The following is a 19,280-nucleotide window of genomic DNA, read 5'->3' as shown; positions in this document are numbered from 1 at the left end:
AATATGATTGGAGCGCAATTTTCCCTACTTTTTTTTTCTCTAGTACAATTTCTTTTTCTTTATTGTGTTATACTCTACCCAGAATTTGTTTGGATAGGAGCAAATAATGGATGGATGGATGGATGGATGGATGGATGGACAGATGACTGAATTATCTAATTTGCTAATAAAATAAATTGCAAATCACTATGGATCTGGTTTAGAACCCTAAGGATTAAGAAATATTAAGGCCATAGATTCTTACTGGGCCCTCTTCCAGTAATTTATATGTCATTCCTTCTGGCAGCCTGAACTGTTTCTATGGCAGGTGGCCCTTATAAGAAATGTAAAGTGGTAAACTGATTTTTTTCTTTGCCTTCCCTGTTCACTTCTCCTTTGATGCAAAGGTGGGCTGCAACCAGTTTAACGACAGGTTCACTGAAAATTTGAGCGCGCACAGCTGTAAAAACAAGGGAATTTCCTATGCATGGCAGCCAGAATGAGTAGATCAGGCAAGGTGCGGAAAGCAGCTGGGCTGCGAGGGTGGGGCATTTGAGCAAAAAGGGTAAGATATATAGGACAGGATAGAGCCTGGGCCGGTGGGCTGGCCCAACCGGTGGTCGTAACTATGGTATGGGCGAGCTGGCCTGAACCAGGAGTAGCCCATGTCATGTGTAAACCAAAGAGCCAAGATTAACTTTTAAAAAAAATGAACTGCAAGTTTTGCGGGGAAATTCCTTTGGCTAAAGAATGAGGTAATTGTGCATGGCTGCATTTGTGTATATTTGTTTGTGAACCTTTGGGAGCCCAATTTGTTTGTGGACCTTTGGGAGCACAATTGGCTCAATGTTTCTGACTGGGCAAAGCTATAGACTGTTTTCCTTGATGAGGGAAAGTTCTACAAAGTCTCTGTTTGACCACTGTGGAAACGGGACACTGAGCTATGAAACTTAGATCCAACACAGCTCTTCCTAGAATATCATTGCCAATGTTCTATGCCCCTATTTTTGTAAGAAAAGGTTGGAGGAAATCAAATAATTACAACCCTAATGGAAATAAGCAAGAGAGATTCATAGAATATCTCTTAAGGATGCTTCTCTCCATATTTTCCCAGTCTTGTTCCCAGTATTTCTCATTTACTTACCAGCGGATAATGATGGAATGCAGGATAATTTGGATATAATGGAGAAGTAAATGTATCTGAACGAGGCCGTTGCTTATTATCTGTTTAAAAAAGGGGGAGGGAAACATGACAGCAATGTTCCAATATTTGAGGACTGCCACAAAGGGGTCAACTTATTTTCCAAAGCACCAGAAAGCAAGATAAGAAGCAATAGATGGAAACTAATCAAGGAGTGAAGCAACCTAAAACTAAGGAGAAATTTCTCTAAGAAGAGAAAAGGGATTAACAGAACGAATTGAGAAGTTCTCCCAAATCCTTTGAAGAAGTAAAATTTCTCACTCTTTTCCCAGAAATGTCAATTTCAACCTCCATAATTTTCCTCCCAGCCAGCACAGCCAGGAATACTACTGAAGTTCAAGGATCTAACTACTTTTGAAAATCTGCTCTACTTTATCCCACTTTTAATGTTCCACCTTTCCCTCATTTCCAACAAACCTTGATTCAGGAATGACGTAGCAAACTTCAATCCAAATGCATCAGGCCACAGTTACACTTAATTTCAGTAAAGATATTCTAGCAACTGCCATGACCATTAAAAACATTGTATCAGAGAATCAACCAAAGTGAAGATGCTACAACTATCCTTTGCTGATAGAAGATATGTTTGTATGGATATGCACCCACACCCACAAATGCATGTGTGTCTTCCTGCCATGGAACAAGTTCTGTTATATAAAGAACTCCATAAGCAAGGCCAGGGGTAATAATAATTCCATGATGGTCTTGCTGTGCAGGAGTGGCACATCTGGTTTTGGTGAGCAAAGATGAGTAAATGTCCCCAAACAAGACAGGAAAAAAATACCTCTGAGTGTGCTCCTTTGTGAAGTTTGGACTTCCGACACATAAGGATTTTCCTGCTCTGTCCTTTCAGCTTTCTTGAAAAACAAAGCATCAGGCTAATTAAAAGGTGGCATGTTCATTTGCCCCTGTCAGCCCCTAGAGAACACCTGTTCACATTTATGCTTCTTCCTTCAATGGAAGTGTCAGCCTCTGCTTCCTTTCCTGGTTTCTTAGCCAATGAGCATTGATCTTACAGGCACATTTTACCAAGAAGTCTGGTTGTGAGAGCTCTAGTCTTCAATAGTGTTCTCCAATCATACCCACCATCTTGGATTAGGTCAAATAAGCTTGACAGAGCCAGGCACATGGGACAAGATTTGATGGTGATATACAGGTGAAACTCGAAAAATTAGAATATTGTGCAAAAGTTCATTTATTTCAGTAATGCAACTTAAAAGGTGAAACTAATATATAAGATAGACTCATTACATGCAAAGCAAGATAGTTCAAGTCGTGATTTGTCATAAATGTGATGATTATGGCTTACATCTCATGAAAACGCCAAATCCACAATCTCAGAAAATTAGAATATTACATGTAATCAATAAAACAAGGATTGTACATAGAACAATATCGGACCTCTGACAAGTATAAGCATGCATATGTACTCAGTACTTGGTTTGGGCCCCTTTTGTAGCAATTACTGCCTCAATGTGGCGTGGCATGGAAGCTATCAGCCTGTGGCACTGATGAGGTGTTATGGAAGACCAGGATGCTTCAATAGCGGCCTTCAGCTCTTCTGCATTGTTCGGTCTCATGTCTCTCATCTTTCTCTTGGCAATGCCCCATAGATTCTCTATGGGGTTCAGGTCAGGGGAGTTTGCTGGCCAATCAAGCACAGTAATCCCCAGGTTTTGGTGCTTTTGCCAGTGTGGGCAGGTGCTTTTGCCAGTGTGGGCAGGTGATTTTGGCAGTATGGACAGGTGCCAAGTCCTGCTGGAAAATGAAGTCAGCATCCCCATAAAGCTCATCTGCAGAAGGAAGCATGAAGTGCTCCAAAATCTCCTGGTAGATGGCTGCGTTGATCCTGGACTTAATGAAGCACAGTGGACCAACACCAGCAGATGTCATGACTCCCCAAATCAACACAGACTGTGGAAACTTCACACTGGACTTCAAGCATCTTGCAGTGTGTGCCTCTCCATTCTTCTTCCAGACTCTGGGTCCTTGGTTTCCAAATGAGATGCAAAAGTTGCTCTCATCAGAAAAGAGGACTTTGGACCACTAAGCAACAGACCAGTTCTGTTTTTCTTTAGCCCAGGTAAGACGCTTCTGACATTGTTTGTTGTTCAGGAGTGGCTTAACAAGAGGAATGCGACATTTGAAGCCCATGTCCAGGATCCATCTGTGTGTGGTGGCTCTTGATGCACTGACTCCAGCCTCAGTCCACTCCTTGCGAAAGTCCCAACACTTTTGAATGGCCTTTTCCTGATAATCCTCTCCAGGCTGCGGTCATCCCTGCTGCTTGTGCACCTTTTTCTTCCACACTTTTCCCTTCCACATAACTTTCTATTAATGTGCTTTGATACAGCACTTTGGGAACATCCAACTTCTTTTGTAATTACCTTTTGAGGCTTTCCCTCCTTATGGAGGGTTTTCTGCACAACTGTAAGGTCAGCAGTCTTTCCCATGATTGTGATTCCTACTGAACCTGACTGAGAGACCATTTAAAGGCTCAGGAACCCTTTGCAGGTGTTATGGCTTAATTAGCTGATTAGAGGGGGACACTTTGAGCCTAGAATATTGAACCTTTTCACAATATTCTAATTTTCTGAGATTGTGGATTTGGGGTTTTCATGAGCTGTAAGCCATAATCATCTCAATTATGACACATCACGGCTTGAACTATCTTGTTTTGCATGTAATGAGTCTATCTCATATACACTGCTCAAAAAAAATAAAGGGAACACTTCAACAACACAATGTAACTCCAAGTCAATCACACTTCTGTGAAATAAAACTGTCCACTTAGGTAGCAACACTGATTGACAATCAATTTCACATGCTGTTGTGCAAATGGAATAGACAAGAGGTAGAAAGCATAGGCAGTTAGCAAGACATCCCCAATAAAGGAGTGGTTCTGCAGGTGATGACCACAGACCACTTCTCAGTTCCTATGCTTTCTGGCTGATGGTTTGGTCACTTTTGAATGCTGGTGGTGCTTTCACTTTAGTGGTAGCATAAGACGGAGTCTACAACCCACACAAGTGGCTCAGGTAGTGCAGCTCATCCAGGATGGCACATCAATGTGAGCTATGGCAAGAAGGTTTTCTGTGTATGTCAGCGTAGTGTCCAGAGCATGGAGGTGCTACCAGGAGACAGGCCAGTACATCAGCAGATGTGGAGGAGGCCATAGGAGGGCAACAACCCAGCATCAGAACCGCTACCTCCACCTTTGTGCAAAGAGGGACAGGAGGAGCACTGCCAGAGCCCCGCAAAATGTCCTCCAGCGGGCCACAAATGTGCATGTGGCTGCTCAAACAGTCAGAAACAGACTCCATGAGGGTGGTATGAGGGCCCAACGTCCACAGGTGGGGGTTGTGCTTACAGCCCAACACCATGCAGGACGTTTGGCATTTGCCAGAGAACACCAAGATTGGCAAATTTGTCACTGGTGCCTTGTGCTCTTCACAGATGAAAGCAGGTTCACACTGAGCACATGTGACAGACATGACAAGGTCTGGAGACACCGTGGAAAACGTTCTGCTGCCTGCAACATCCTCCAGCATGACTGGTTTACCAGTGGCTCAGTAATGGTGTGGGGTGGCATTTCTTTAGGGGGCTGCACAGCCATCCATGTGCTTGCCAGAGGTAGCCTGACTGCCATTAGGTACCGAGATGAGATCCTCAGACCCCTTGTGAGACCATATGCTGGTGCGGTTGGCCCTGGGTTCCTCCTAATGCAAGACAATGCTAGACCTCATGTGGCTGGAGTGTGTCAGCAGTTCCTGCAAGACGAAGGGATTGATGCTATGGATTGGCCCGCCTTTCCCCAGACCTGAATCCAATTGAGCACATCTGGGACATCATGTCTCGCTCCATCCACCAATGCCACATTGCACCACAGACTGTCCAGGAGTTGGGGGATGCTTTAGTCCAGGTGTGGGAGGAGATCCCTCAGGAGACCATCCGCCACCTCATCAGGAGCATGCCCAGGCATTGTAGGGAGGTCATTCAGGCACGTGGAGGCCACACACACTACTGAGCCTCATTTTGACTTGTTTTAAGGACATTACATCAAAGTTGGATCAGCCTGTAGTGTTTTTTTCCACTTTAATTTTGAGTGTAACTCCAAATCCAGACCTCCATGGGTTGCTAAATTTGATTTTCATTGATAATTTTTGTGTGATTTTGCTGTCAGCACATTCAACTGTGTAATGAACAAAGTATTTAATAAAAATATTTCATTCATTCAGATCTAGGATGTCTTATTTTTGTGTTCCCTTTATTTTTTTGAGCAGTGTATTAGGTTCACCTTTTAAGTTGCATTACTGAAATAAATGAACTTTTGCACGATATTCTAATTTTTCGAGTTTCACCTGTATGATTGAACGACAGCTTCCACATATGTTAAATTTAAAGCCAGGCCCTCTTGGTAGTGATTCGTGAGACATTAGTCACTCATTAACAAGAGATTGGATAATCATTTGTCTGAAATGGTGTAGGGTTTCCTGGCTAAGCAGGGGGTTGGACTAGAAGACCTCCAAGGTCCCTTCCAAATCTGATATTCTATGTAATCAATGTAATTATTTTCCATACCAATTCTGATCAAGGGTTTCTTGCTAAGTTTGTCACTAACTAGAACTCTCTGTTTTTCCTATGAATGACTAACTCATTCTAACTGACACAAAAGAGTAAATTGATAATTATGTTCTTACATCCCTGTTACACATGCTTTTACTTCGGTGAAGGTTCCCAAGAGATTTCTTTCTTAAAACAACTTTTGGTGGTACAGCTTCTGAAATGAGAAAAAAGCAATGATTATACACCCCACTTATCCTTTATTTGTTTCAGCCATGGTTTCTTGAATTAAGATATATGGTTGGCTCCATATATCACTTTAAGACAAAAATCATGGCTTACAAACCACAATAATTAAAGTCACACAATATGCTAATCTATAAAGTATAGCATTTGACTTATCACAGTACACTTAACTATAGATTTTTTTTAATCATTGAGAAAAATCTACGGCTTGTTGGCACAAAATCAATTTTAAAAATATCACAAAAAAGCTATAGCAATTATATATGATTTATAAGTCATAATGGTAGAATTCACAAAACCTGAGTTGAATTAACATGATGGCTTAATTCACACATTTTCCTAAGCCAAACGAAAGGAAACTTGTTGTGACTTTGGGTGATATGTGAATCTGAGCCTATGAGAAGAACCTGGATATTTTGCAGGTTTAGTCAAATGATTTTTAGATATTCTTGATTCTGAAATATTAAAGATAAAATGTAACTGGCTTAGTAAAATTTATTCACATTCACTGGATCATCTTTCTGGATTTATAGGTTGACAGTTTTCTGTTCAGTTTTTTTATTTATTTAAGAAGCAGTGTGCTTTGGTTTCCAGTGTTAATCATTATGACTGAATTCATTTGTCAAGATAAGCAAGAGTTACATATCTAAGACAAATGAAGGAAGCCCCATTCTACTTTATAGGCTGCATGAATTTGCCCCATTGTATAAATAATTTTGAAGAAATTACACCACTGAATTGAAACTGGGTCCTTCCAAGTAGGATTTTCATTGAACAAATGCCCTTTGTTCTCCACAGAATTTTATTGTGGGGTCCAGACATTACTGCTTTCCATCCTTTTTGCATTAGTACTTCTTAGTTTTTTTATTTACTGCAGAAAAATGGTAATAAAAAGAGGCACATCTGAAAAACAATTCCAGTTGATCTCTTGATATTAGCCTAAAGAGTTCTAGGCTTTCTTGATTTAGTCCAGGATTGAGGAACCATAGGCCTTTTATGACTTGTGGACTGCAACTCCCAGAATTCCTGAACCAGCCATGTCCTCAAATCATAAAGGAGCCATTGCAGAACGGAAGAAGCTTCTTAGATGAGAAGCGAAACAACTTCAAAAGTAAAAACAAGAAAGTCCAGTTACCTCCTGAAAAAGCACTTTAAGGACAACCATTACCTGGATGACTGAGAATCTCTACAGACTTTTAGCTATACAATTTGGATGAACACCCTTGGAATGGTGTGGGAATAGGAATGGATTTCCAAAGAAAAATTGCAGACTACAGGAACCAGGAGCACTACTCAGATAACCCTGAGGACACAGATAAATCTTCAAGTGCTTCAACAACCCTCCAGAAGGATGCAGATTATCAGCTGTCTTCAAGGAATATAAATCCTTCTATTCTCCACTATCCTGTCAGAGCTGAAGAAGCTTCTTGGATGAGAAGCAAAATGTCTTCAAAAGAAAAAACAAAAAAGTCCAGCTTCCCCCTTAAAAAGCACCTTTGGGACAACCATGATCTGGATGACTGAGAATCTCTACATAAAGGGACCATTATTCTCCACCTCAGATTTTAGCCCATCATGGCAAGTATTGCTGGTTTCAAAAACTGAAGGCAACAGACAAGCCAGGTAATCATGGCACAGACAAAAGTTTGCAAGAGCTCCAAGAAACAAATGCTGATGGGCAGTCACAAACACACACACACACACACACACACACACACACACACACAAAATCAAATGGGGGCCTAGTCCATGGCAACCATATTAGACTACAAAAATCTAAATGTCCACTAGATGGCAGCAAGGAGAATGAGAATCTCTAGCCATTTGCTGCCATCTAAAGGTTCTACTAATTTTTGCAGTCTAAATCTGCTTTACTAATAGGGAAACTGAGTGACAGCTAGGTGACTGGATACTATTATGATGACATAAGTAGTTGCTTACAGAACCTCAATTAGTTACCGGCAGACTGTTCTGGCAACAAGATGTCTATTGAACTACAAGAGTCGGCAGTAACTGAGCAATCACTATCATTAATTAACATTCAGATGTGAAATGAAGAGGACATTTGGACAAAATGGTTGGAAACATTGAGCAGAGGGGATCTTTCGGGAAACATCTTCCCCTTGTCCAATTAAATATTAATTAGAATGCATGCTTGGATTCCAGATCAGTCTTCCATAATTGGAGCTTTTCACTTCTGTTGGACATCACTTCTCGACATTCCAATTCAGGAAAGCCTGTGAATAATTTAAATTCAAGAGTTTGGAGGGGCAAGTGTTTATAGGAAAGCTGATGTGGAAATTTCTGAGTCTGGCTTATAGCCAAGTTGGATCTTTTTGGGGATACAAAAAACATTAGCCTATAGGAACTGCAAAGTATGGGGTGGGGGATTAATGGTGTATTGATGTCTTCAGAGTTCAAATCAAAAGTATTGGTCTAATTTAGGGTATTTGCAGGAAGGATTTGGGGTAAAACCCATGATTTGGAGGTCAAATGTTGGCCATGCAATTTTGGTTTGGGGGAGAAAGAAGCTACAAAACCTGGAATAATATGTGTAGTAGATTGCTAAATCTTGGTCTAGCTAGTAAAACAGGAGGAGGTGGGTCAAAAACAGGAGGAAAACAAAGAGGGAATGTTCTTAAGAGCCCTGGTAGTACAGTGGTTAAAGTGCAGTATTGTAGGCAAACTCTGCCCATAGTCTGGAATTTGACCCTGATGGGGTTGACTTAACTTTTCATACATCTGAGATTGGAAAAATGAGGACCCAGATTATTGGGGACAAGATGTAAATAATGCTTTGATACTGTAAACTGCCCAGAGAGTTTTCTGTAAGTGCTATGAGGCATAGTGGCTAGAATGCAGTATAGCAGGCTAACTCTGCTGACTGTCAGCAGTTCGATCCTTACCAGCTCAAGGTTGACTCAAGCTTCCATCCTTCCAAGGTTGGTCAGATGAGGACCCAGATTATTGAGAGCGATATGCTAACTCTGTAAACCTCTTAAAGAGTGCTCTGAAGCATTATAAAGTCTGGTATATAAGTCTAAGTGCTATTGCTAAATGCTAAGCACTTAATTTTGATCACTCACACAAAGATTTTTTTAAAGGCTTTTCAGTTTTCAGATCAATTGCCAGTTAATTAACTCCAGAAAAGCAGAAAAAGTTGCATGATCCACCACCCCTTTCACATTGTACTTGCCATTTTGCACAGATGACATTTCTTCCAGGTGAATGGTTTTTAAATGTTCTTCCAAGCCATAGGTAGGAGTGAATGCTCGGTAGCCCTCAGATGTCGCAGGGGCAAGACTGGCTCCCTTGGAACTCAGACCGGGAGGGACCTTGGCTTCTGTTCTAACAGAACTATCTTTCTGCATCTTTTGGAAGTGATAAGAAGACAAATTGGCAAGGCGGGAAGAAGAGATCACCCAGCTAAAGTGATACTGAATGGAGGAAGGAGTTAAAATCCCTCCAGATTAGGTCCCAAAGGTCCTTTTCTAAAAGGCAACCAGCCCTCCTTGGAAGCACCACTTGCCTTTTTTGGAGGAAAAAAACCTTTGGAACAACCATGACCTGGTTGAGTATCTCCGTAGAGCTCGAGATTACAGTGATCCAGAAGTGAGTAAACTAATCTATTAGCTTGCATTTCCCCTCCCTACCAGTATTCATTTCATTTAAGAAAAGAGAATGTTTAAAAAGAGTCAGCCATTTACCTGAAATTGTCATGGACAGATGGGGTTAAGGGTAGAGGTGGTATTCAGCAGGCTCTGACCAGTTCTGGAGAACCAGTAGCGGAAATTTTGAATAATTTGGAGAACCAGCAAATACCACCTCTGACTGGCCCCACCTCCTGCCTCCCGAGTCCCAGCTGATCGGCTGGGTCTTCTTCTGTTGCCCTGCACAGGAGAATGGAGCTAGAAAGCAGGTTAGTGGAGTGAGGAGGTAACGGGGATTTTACAGTATCCTTCCCCTGCCATGCCCACAAAGCCATGTCCACCAAGCCACACCCACAGAACCGGTAGTAAACAATTTTGAATCCCACCACTGGGTAAGTGGTACACCTGCCTTTTGCTATATAATAGGCTGTCTGTCTCCTCATCTTCTCACACTTCTCTTTGTTGCCCAGAAAGATCCCAAGGAATTCTGGGCAACTATATTTGGGTGTTTTTAATACTGGAAGATGAACAGTTAGTGAGACTTTCAGAAAGGTGGAAAGAGGTGGCTTAAGCAACAGAAACCACAGGTTTCAATGTTGACTCAGCCTTCCATCCTTCCAAGGTTGGTAAAATGAGGACCCAGATTGTTGGATGCAATAGGTTGACACTGTAGACCACTTAGAGAGGGGCTATAAAGCAGAATGAAGCAGTATATAAGTCTACTTGCTATTGCTATTGCTATTTAGAGGTACTCCTCGACATACAGCCGCAAATTGGGCCCACAATTTATGTTGCTAAGTAAGAAATTTGTTCAGCGAGTTTTGCCTCATTTCTCAACTTTTCTTGCCACATATTTCTTAATCGAGTCGCTGCAGTTGTTCAATGAGTAACACGGATGTTCAAGGAAACTGGCTTCCCCGTTGATTTTGCTTGTCAGAAGGTCGCAAAAGGGGGATTGCATGACTCCCAGGACACTGCAACCGTCATAAATGTGAGTCAGTTGCCAATCATCCAAATGTAGATCACATGACCATGGGGATGTTGCAAGAGACATAAGTGTGAAAAATGGCCATAAGTCACTTTTTTCAATGCTGTTGTAACTTTGAATGGTCACTTAGTGAACTGTTGTAACTTGAGGACTATCTATATTTATTTGCTTTCTGTCTCTGTCTGTCTATCTGTTTTCCCCTCCCTCCCTCCCTCTCCCTCCCTCCCCCCATCTCTCTCTCTCTCTTTCTTTCTCTCTCTTTAAGACTCTGGATGGCTTCAAAATAACAAAACAAAAATAAAAGCAACAAAAAAATAGAATAGAACAATTTTTAAAAAGAAGAAAAAGCAACATAAAAGCATTTTTTAAAAATAATAATCATAAAATACATAAAGCTTGCAAGCCCTTAATCCCACTCATTGAATCGATTACTTCAGCTTCTGCACTGTTCTATCACACTCCCGTTGGTAAAACCAGGTCTTCAGGGTCTTGTAAAAACTATCACATAAATTGTAAAACACTCCCAAGAGAAATGTCAAAGCAAACCTTGATCGGCCTGAGAATAACAAAGGAAAATGAGGAGGGGAAAGAGGGTCTGCAGGGGGGGGGAAATTGGAGACACATGAATGAGGAGATCCCCTTTCCTCTGAAATCCAGTGCATGGATTTTAGAGGCCAGAATTGCCAATGAAAAGAGTTTAAGAAATGAATAGGGAAGCATTTCAATCAATCCGAGTAGAGCTGGAAGACCTTGGAGATCTTCAAGATTAACCCTCTGCTCAAGCAGGGGACCCTATACCAATTGAGACAAGTGGCTTTCCAGTCTCTTCTTAAAAACTACTACTGATGAAGTTCCTACAACTTCTGGAGGCAAGCTGTTCCATTGGTTAATTGTCCTCATTGCTCAGTGGCTAAGACACTGAGTTTGTCGATCAGAAAGGTCGGCAGTTTGGCGGTTCAAATCCCTAGTGCCGCGTAACAGAGTGAGCTCCCATTACTTGTCCCAGCTTCTGCCAACCTAGCAGTTCGAAAGCATGTAAAAATGCAAATAGAAAAACAGGGACTCCTTTGGTGGGAAGGTAATAGCGTTCCGTGCGTCTTCAGCATTTATTCATGCCGGCCACATGACCACGAAGACGTCTTTGGACAGCCCTGGCTCTTCGGCTTTGTAATGGAGATGAGCACCACCCCCTAGAGCCAGAAATGACAAGCACGTATGTGCGAGGGGAACCTTTACCTTTACCTATATATTGGTCATTCATTTTAACAAGGTAAATTAAATGATATTTTTGCCACTGCCTATTTTGAATTCCTGAGGTTTTGGGGAGGGACTGGGAGACAGACCCTGTTGTATCACTCAAAACTCATCTGGAATCCATGCCTTTCCCCAAAAAAGAAGGGCATGGATTCCAGATAAATCTAACATTCTCACTGATCACCCCAAGTGAAGAAATTTTCACTCTAGAGTACAGGCAATCCTTGATTTATGATCACAATTGGGACCACAATTTCCATTGCTAAGTAAAGAAGTGGTAAGTGAGGTGAACCCAATTTTACAACGTGCAAATGACACCAGTTAACTAGTTGTTAAATGAATCTTGGTTCCTTCCCCCCTAACCCTTTTACTTTACTGGTCAGAAACCAACTGGGAAACTCACAAATAGTAATCACAGGTCCTTGGGACTCTGTAACCATTGTAAATGGTTTGCTGCAGGGGTCATAGTTGGAAGGACCTTTTGTAAGTCACCTTTTTCAGTACTGTTGTAAGTTTGAACAGTCACTAAAAACAATAGCACTTAGACTTATATCGCTTCACAGTGCTTTACAGTCCTGTTTAAGAGGTTTACAGAGTCAGTCTATGGCCCCCAACAATCTGGGTCCTAATTTGACCCACCTCGGAAGAATGGAAGGCTGAGTCAACCTTGAGCATCTAGCAGTCAGAAGAATTAGCCTGCAGCACTGCACTGTGCCACCACGGCTCAGAATGGTTTTTAGTCAAGGATTACCTATTCCTTATTTCACATGCTTAGTAAAAACAAGGGATATATATGTGGGGCTGTCTGATGGTAATTTAAATGTAGTCCTCAACTTAAAACAGTTCATTTAGTGACTGTTCAAAGTTACAACTGTATAAATGAAGAAAGTGACTTATGACCATTTTTCACACTTACCATTGCAGCATCCCTCTGGTCACATGATCTAAATTCAGATGCCTGGCAACTGACTCTCATTTATGTCGCTTACAGTGTCCCCGGGGTCATGTGATCCTCTTTTGCCACCTTCTGACAAGCAGTCAGTGGGGAAGCCAGATTCACTTAATAAGTGTGTTACTAACTTAACAACTGCAGTGATTTGCTTAAGAACTGTAGCATGAAAGGTTGTAAAATGGAGCAAAACTCACTTGACCAATGTCTCATTTAGCGACAGAAATTTGGGGCTCTGTTGTGGTCGTACATCGAGGACTAGCTCTGTTTCGTTTATATGACACAGAATTATTGCTTATGTAGCAAAATAACCATCCAGGAAATACGATGGCATAAAAAAAGAAAAGAAAAATGATCATGTTTGCATGGAAATACTGCATGGCAAAACTGGAGCTTTGCTGCCCTCTGGAGGCTGAGCATATGAATGCATTTTTAAGAATTTATTATTTACCAAAATGTCTTGGATTTCTCTGACAGCTGGCGTAATCTTCCACTTGTAACAGGAATTCACGACTTCCATTTTTTCTCTGCAATCTGAGAAATGGGGGAAAAACAAGAATGAGTAAACGACTATGGGAAGCTGCGCCCCCGCAAGAAGAATTTAATGTTTTGGGGAATATTAAAAGAGGCAGAATATAATATTTCCCCAAAGGAGAAATGGAGAAATGTGCTCTTAGAGGCAGAAAGCAACCCCGTTTCCTGCATAGTAAAACACCCTCCAGCAGATCCCTGAAATCTTTAGAGATAGAGATTTTGCGCCCATTAAGAAAGACTGGGTCAGCCTATTCACAGATAAAACACCTTCACTTCCAGGTGACGTGATTAAGGAGAGGACATGACCTTAAGCCCATTCATTGAGAAAAGTGGAAACAATACCAGTCCATTTAGAAAAGCAGGCTAGAGGCAACCGATAACAGAATAACATCAATTACACATGCCTGACAGGCCTGGGACCAAGGAAGCTGATCATTAAGACCCATCATGTACCTTTGCAAAACCAATCAAATGATAAAAGTCCACAAAGCAAACTTCAAAATTACAAAATACTGTAATCCAGGAGTGTCAAACACAAGGCCTGCGGGCCAGATCCAGCCTGCAATATTGTCAGATATGGCCCATGGGGCCGTCCTGGAAAATGTAAGGAGCTGGCTAATGTTGCTTTGGCCCAGTCTACCCAATATGAAGAAGAAACATCGGGCCAGCATGGCTTCAGCCCGGTCTACCCAGTGTGAAGAGGAAATATGCCAGCAGTTTGGGGAGTGGTGTCGAGCTGGCCATGCCCACCCAGTTGGCCACACCCACCCAATCAGCCATGCCCACCCAGTCCCCCAAGGTCAACCACAGCTCTAATGCGGCCCTCAATGAAATTGAGTTTGACATCCCTGCTGTAAACTGTATAAAAATTCTTGCCCCTCATCAAGCTAATTTGTTAGCTGTCCCAGCTGCTTCATCAATAAATGGATGCTCTTTCCAATCAGCCTCCATTTTATTTCTAGCACTTTTCTCCCAGCTTGGAACTGAACCAGATGGATTTTTCTTTCTACAGGACTGAGGGGGGCATTCATGCCTTTCTTCACCTCCTTCTAAACAGTGGAGATGATACTCATTTTAAAAAATTGCCTCAAAGAATAATACAGGTAGTCCTCGACTTACAACAGTTCGTTTATTGACCGTTCAAAGTTACAGCAGCACCGAGAAAAGTGACTTATGACCATTTTTCACAATTGTGACCATTGCTGCATCCCCATGGTCACATGATCCAAAACAGACTCATATTAATGACGGTTGCAGTGTCCCAGGGTCATATTGTAACGTTCCGGCAAGCAAAGTCAATGGGGAAGCCTGATTATACCAATTGCAATGATTCTTAACAATTGATTCTTAACTTGACAATGGTGGCAAGAAAGGTCATAAAATGGGGCAAAATTCATTTAACCACTGTCTTGTTTAGCAACAGAAATTTTGGGTTCAATTGTGGTCATAAATTGAGGACTATCTGTGATTTTTTTAAAAAGTAGAGAATTCCTGGAAACCTGGCACTCTGACGAATTGGCCATCAATGAACACATAGACATAAACCAAAGCTACATACTATGCAAAAGAGACATCAACAAGACAAAAAGGGAACAAAAGGCAAAACATCTCTCTACCAGCAATCAACACCCAATGAGCATAGAGTAACACTAAGATTAACAGCAGACCCACAATAAAGAATTAAACAATACCCCAATTTAGGAACTAGCAAACAAGCTAATCAATAGTTCAACCAAAGAATCTCCAAGACTACTCCTACCCAATATTACCAGGATAAGTCACTGTAATAAAAAAAAAGTGACAGCAAACCCCATTTTTTACTAGCATTGATAATGTTATCTAGTTTGGTAAAGAAATGTCTGCAATAAAACAACTAAGTTCATGGCATCAAATTACCAAGGATGAGAGGACAGTCCAGTGTTTGGAGAAGGGCAACTACTGCACATACGCCCAGGGGTGGGATTCAAATTTTGTAACAACTAGGTGGGCTTGGCCATGTGATTGGGTGGGTGTGGCTTCTTCTTTTTTGGCAAAAACCCCCTCCCCCATTTTTGAGCCTTCTGGGCCTCAGGGAAACCTCATGGGGACTGTTTTTGCTCCCAGAAGGCTTCCCTGGGGCTCAGGAAGGAAAGAAATGGAGTGCAGGGGGGCTCGCAGCACCCCCCTGCACTCCATTTTGTGGCCTCCTGGGCCTCAGAGAAACCTCCTGGGGGGTATTTTTGCTCCCAGAAGGCTTCCCTAGGCTCAGGAAGGAAAAAAATGGAGCCTGGAGGGTCACACAGCACACACACACACACACACACACTTTGTTTGGGGCCTTCTGGGCTTCAGGAGAGCCTCCTGGGAGGTGTTTTTGCTTCAAGGAAGCTTCCCTGTCGTCCCCCCTCCTCCATTTTTGCCTTCCTGGGCATCAGGGAAGCCTCCTGGGCAAAGCAGTAAGTAAGTGAAGGGAATCCCAGCACAGCTGATCATAGGAACAGCTGATAATTAGGAGGGGGGAAAAAGAAATACCTTAAGGAGTGACTAGGCAGGGAAGAACCCAGTCAGCGATGTCGGGCATGTGCGCAATGTTGCACATACACGATAAGGACTGACTCGGTGGGGAGGGGAGGGGCGGTCACAGTGAGGTAGGGCCAGCTTGGGTCACGATTTGCCAGTTCTCCGAACTGTGCAGAATTATAACAGCTGGTTCTATAGAACCGATCCAAACTGGTAGTGTGGTATTCACAGAACTGACGGCAGTCCCCACTCAGGCCCGCAGTTCTGGTGGGAGCGCCGATTGCTCCCATTGGTTGATGCCGTTTGACAGCTGGCTATAAAAGGAGCTGTCAAACGGCATCAGCTGTTGCCGCCAGCTGATCTGCCCTGTTAGCCTCGGCAGCCGCGGCAACCCTTTATTCATTGAATAAAGCTTTAAACTATTCGCTCTGAGTCTGCCTCGTATCTCCGCCGCTCCACAACACTGGCAACGAGGGCAGGATGAATAAGAGGCAACCAGACGTTCAAACAAGCTGAGCTAAGTCACTTAAAAAGAGCCGGAGCCACTGAAAGCTGACAGCCACAGCCGCTGACGCTCTCCATGAGCACGAAGTTTAAAAGCCTCCACAGTTGAGGAGACAGACGCCGCCTGACAGGCGCAGCCGCAATCGCTCTTTTAAGAGCGTGATTTTCAAAACCTCCCCCAGCTGAGGAGACAGAGGCTGCCACCTCACGATGACTTCCAGCCCAGCATTCTCACCCTTCAAGCCAACTGCTGAGATGTGGGAATTGTACAAAAATCGCTTTCTTCTGTTTCCTAGATGCGATAGACCTCACGGACGCCACAGATCACCGAAAGAAATCATACTTCCTTAGTTTTTGCGGGGCCGCGGTTTTTGACACCGCTACAGCGCTGGTCGCTCCTCGTTCCATTAGAACTATTTCCTGGGAGGAGCTTCAAGAGATCCTCTCCAACCACTACTCCTCTAAGCCTTCCCAAATCGCTAGGAGATATGCCTTTAGGATGAGGAAGCAGTCTGAGGGGGAGTCAGTTAGTGAGTATATGGCAGCCTTACGATCAGCTGCCCTACAATGCGGGTTCAGAGATTACTTAGAAGACATGCTCCTAGATCAGATTGTCTGTGCGGTCAAGGACCTGAGGCTTCAAAGACGTTTGCTAGCCAAAAAAGACCTGACCTTAGCTATAGCTATAGAGGAAGCCCAAGCTGCTGAGCTATCTGCTCTGTCAGCAGCTGAAATACAAGGGACCTCTATCAGGCAAGGCAGCTCAACTATCCACTCTGAGGAAGTTTCCCTAGATGAAAATCCTGAAGACACAATGGAGGTAAATCTCCTTAGACAACAGAGCCCCCCCGCTAGAAGGACCTAGGCAAAAAACCAACCTCGCCCCCAGGCAGCAACCTATCTGCCTGAGTTATGAAGGTACCCATCTTAGGGCATCCTGCAGGTTCAGGAATGCAATCTGCCTGAACTGTCAAAAGAAAGGCCACCTAGTTAGAGTCAGCCAAGCAGGGAGAACTTTTCCACAGAGACCTCAACCTACTGCTAATTTTCAAAGGCAAGTTGAGGATTGCTATACCTGCTACCACTCAGATCACACTTCAAAAGGCTCTAACAAAATAAGTATCTTTGTTTTTTAAAAAGGTAAGCCTTGCAGGATGGAGGTGGACACGGGATCTGCACTCTCAATCATCTCTTGGGAAACCCTGAAGAAGATGCATCCCAGAATGTCCAAGAAGAAGCTCCTGAACTGCCACCTGACTCTGCGTGATTACCAAGGCAAGAATATCCCTGTTCTCGGGAAAGGCAAGTTTTTAGTCCAATTCCAAAACTTCAAAGGCCACTTGCCTTTGGTGGTAGTAGATGGTGCCCTCCCTAGTTTACTGGGACTAGATTGGTTCCCTGCTCTTGGCCTCAGCATAACTGGTATCCATGCTGTTTCAACCTCTGAAGTAGACACCCTATTCAGAGACTACTCTGATGTATTTAGCAAAGATTTAGGGTGTTACTCTGGTACCCCTATTTCATCCAATGTAGACCCACAGGCAACTCCCATTCGCCTTAAACCACGCAGAGTACCTTTTGCTATTCGCCCCAAGTTAGACATAGAGCTAGATAAATTGCTTAAGCAAGGGGTGTTAGAACCGTTAGATTTTGCAAGATGGGAGACCCCCATAGTCACCCCACTTAAAAAAGATGGCAGCGTGAGAATCTGCACTGATTACAAAACTTCCCTCAATCGTTTCCTGCAAGTCAGCGCATACCCTGTCCCTGTCATCCAACATCTTTTACACACCTTTGAGCCTGGGACTATCTTTGCAAAATTAGATATGTCCCAGGCCTACAAACAGTTTCCTGTTGACAACCAGACTGCAGAATTACAAACCATAGTCACCCATAGGGGTTCATTTAAGTGCAAACGTCTCCAATGTGGTGTTAGTGTAGCCCCTGGGATTTTTCAATCCCTAATGGAGAGGCTTCTCCAAGGACTCCCAGGCGTAGTCCCCTATTTTGACGACATTTTGGTCTCAGCTATGGATAAGACACAACTAATACAGAGGGTCAGATCAGTCCTTGAGCGGTTTAGGCAGCATGGCCTAAAACTTAAGAGGGAGAAGTGCACCATTGCCACTAAGCAAGTGGACTTTCTAGGCTACAGAATTGATGCCTCTGGTATTCACCCAATTGAGTCCAAAGTTAGGGCTATCCACGAGGCACCCACACCTTCCAACAAGACTGAATTCCAAGCCTTCTTAGGGCTTCTAAATTTCTATGCTGCATTCCTCCCACATAAAGCATCTATAGCAGAACCTCTGCACAGACTTTTAGATAAACAATCCCCCTGGCATTGGGGACCAAGGGAAGCCCATGCTTTCAAATCCGTCAAGTCCTTGCTCACATCTAATGCAGTTTTAATCCAATTCAATCAGCAGCTGCGTCCTGGCAGCAGACGCTTTCCCCTTTGGTGTAGGGGCAGTTCTGAGCCACAGGCTCCCTAATGGCTCTGAAGCACCAATTGCCTTCTTCTCAAGAACCTTCTCTGCTGCAGAAAGAAACTACAGCCAAATTGATAAAGAGGCTTTGGCTGCAGTGGCTGCTGTTAAAAAGTTTCACGAATTCCTTTATGGTCACTACTTTGAACTTATAACTGACCATAAGCCACTTTTAGGCCTTTTGTCAGGGGACAAGCAAACCCCACAGGTCCTATCACCAAGGATGACCAGATGGACTCTGTTCCTGGCCACCTATTCATACAAACTAGTGCATCACCCGGGAAAGAACATGTGCCACGCAGATGCCCTCAGTCGTTGCCCGCTACCAGTGCCAGTCGAAGACCCCACGCCCATACATGCCATTTCTGAGGTCAACGAACTCAACTTGCCTATTACAGCTGAAGACATTGCCACTCACTCCAAA

At 43.2% G+C, this 19,280-nt stretch overlaps 1 protein-coding gene across 1 annotated transcript in view; it reads right to left on the bottom strand.

Annotated features, from left to right (window-relative positions):
* Nucleotides 1–19,280, bottom strand: part of RIPK3 (receptor interacting serine/threonine kinase 3) — a 43,672-nt gene that overhangs the window by 2,579 nt on the left and 21,813 nt on the right. Inside the window, exons 8-12 of the mRNA XM_026687672.2 lie at nucleotides 13,282–13,364; nucleotides 9,186–9,360; nucleotides 5,881–5,960; nucleotides 1,965–2,037; nucleotides 1,124–1,203 (exon numbers count right to left, since the gene is read on the bottom strand). Coding sequence (XP_026543457.1) covers nucleotides 1,124–1,203; nucleotides 1,965–2,037; nucleotides 5,881–5,960; nucleotides 9,186–9,360; nucleotides 13,282–13,364 — 491 coding nt within the window. The remainder of the gene's footprint in view (nucleotides 1–1,123; nucleotides 1,204–1,964; nucleotides 2,038–5,880; nucleotides 5,961–9,185; nucleotides 9,361–13,281; nucleotides 13,365–19,280) is intronic.

This window comes from Notechis scutatus, chromosome Z (genome assembly GCF_049901735.1).
Source record: "Notechis scutatus isolate UNSWTSFEM ecotype Mainland chromosome Z, rNotScu1.2, whole genome shotgun sequence".
NCBI lineage: Eukaryota > Metazoa > Chordata > Lepidosauria > Squamata > Elapidae > Notechis > Notechis scutatus.
Note: the sequence above shows the minus strand (reverse complement) of the source record. Positions and strands in the feature narration are given on the sequence as shown.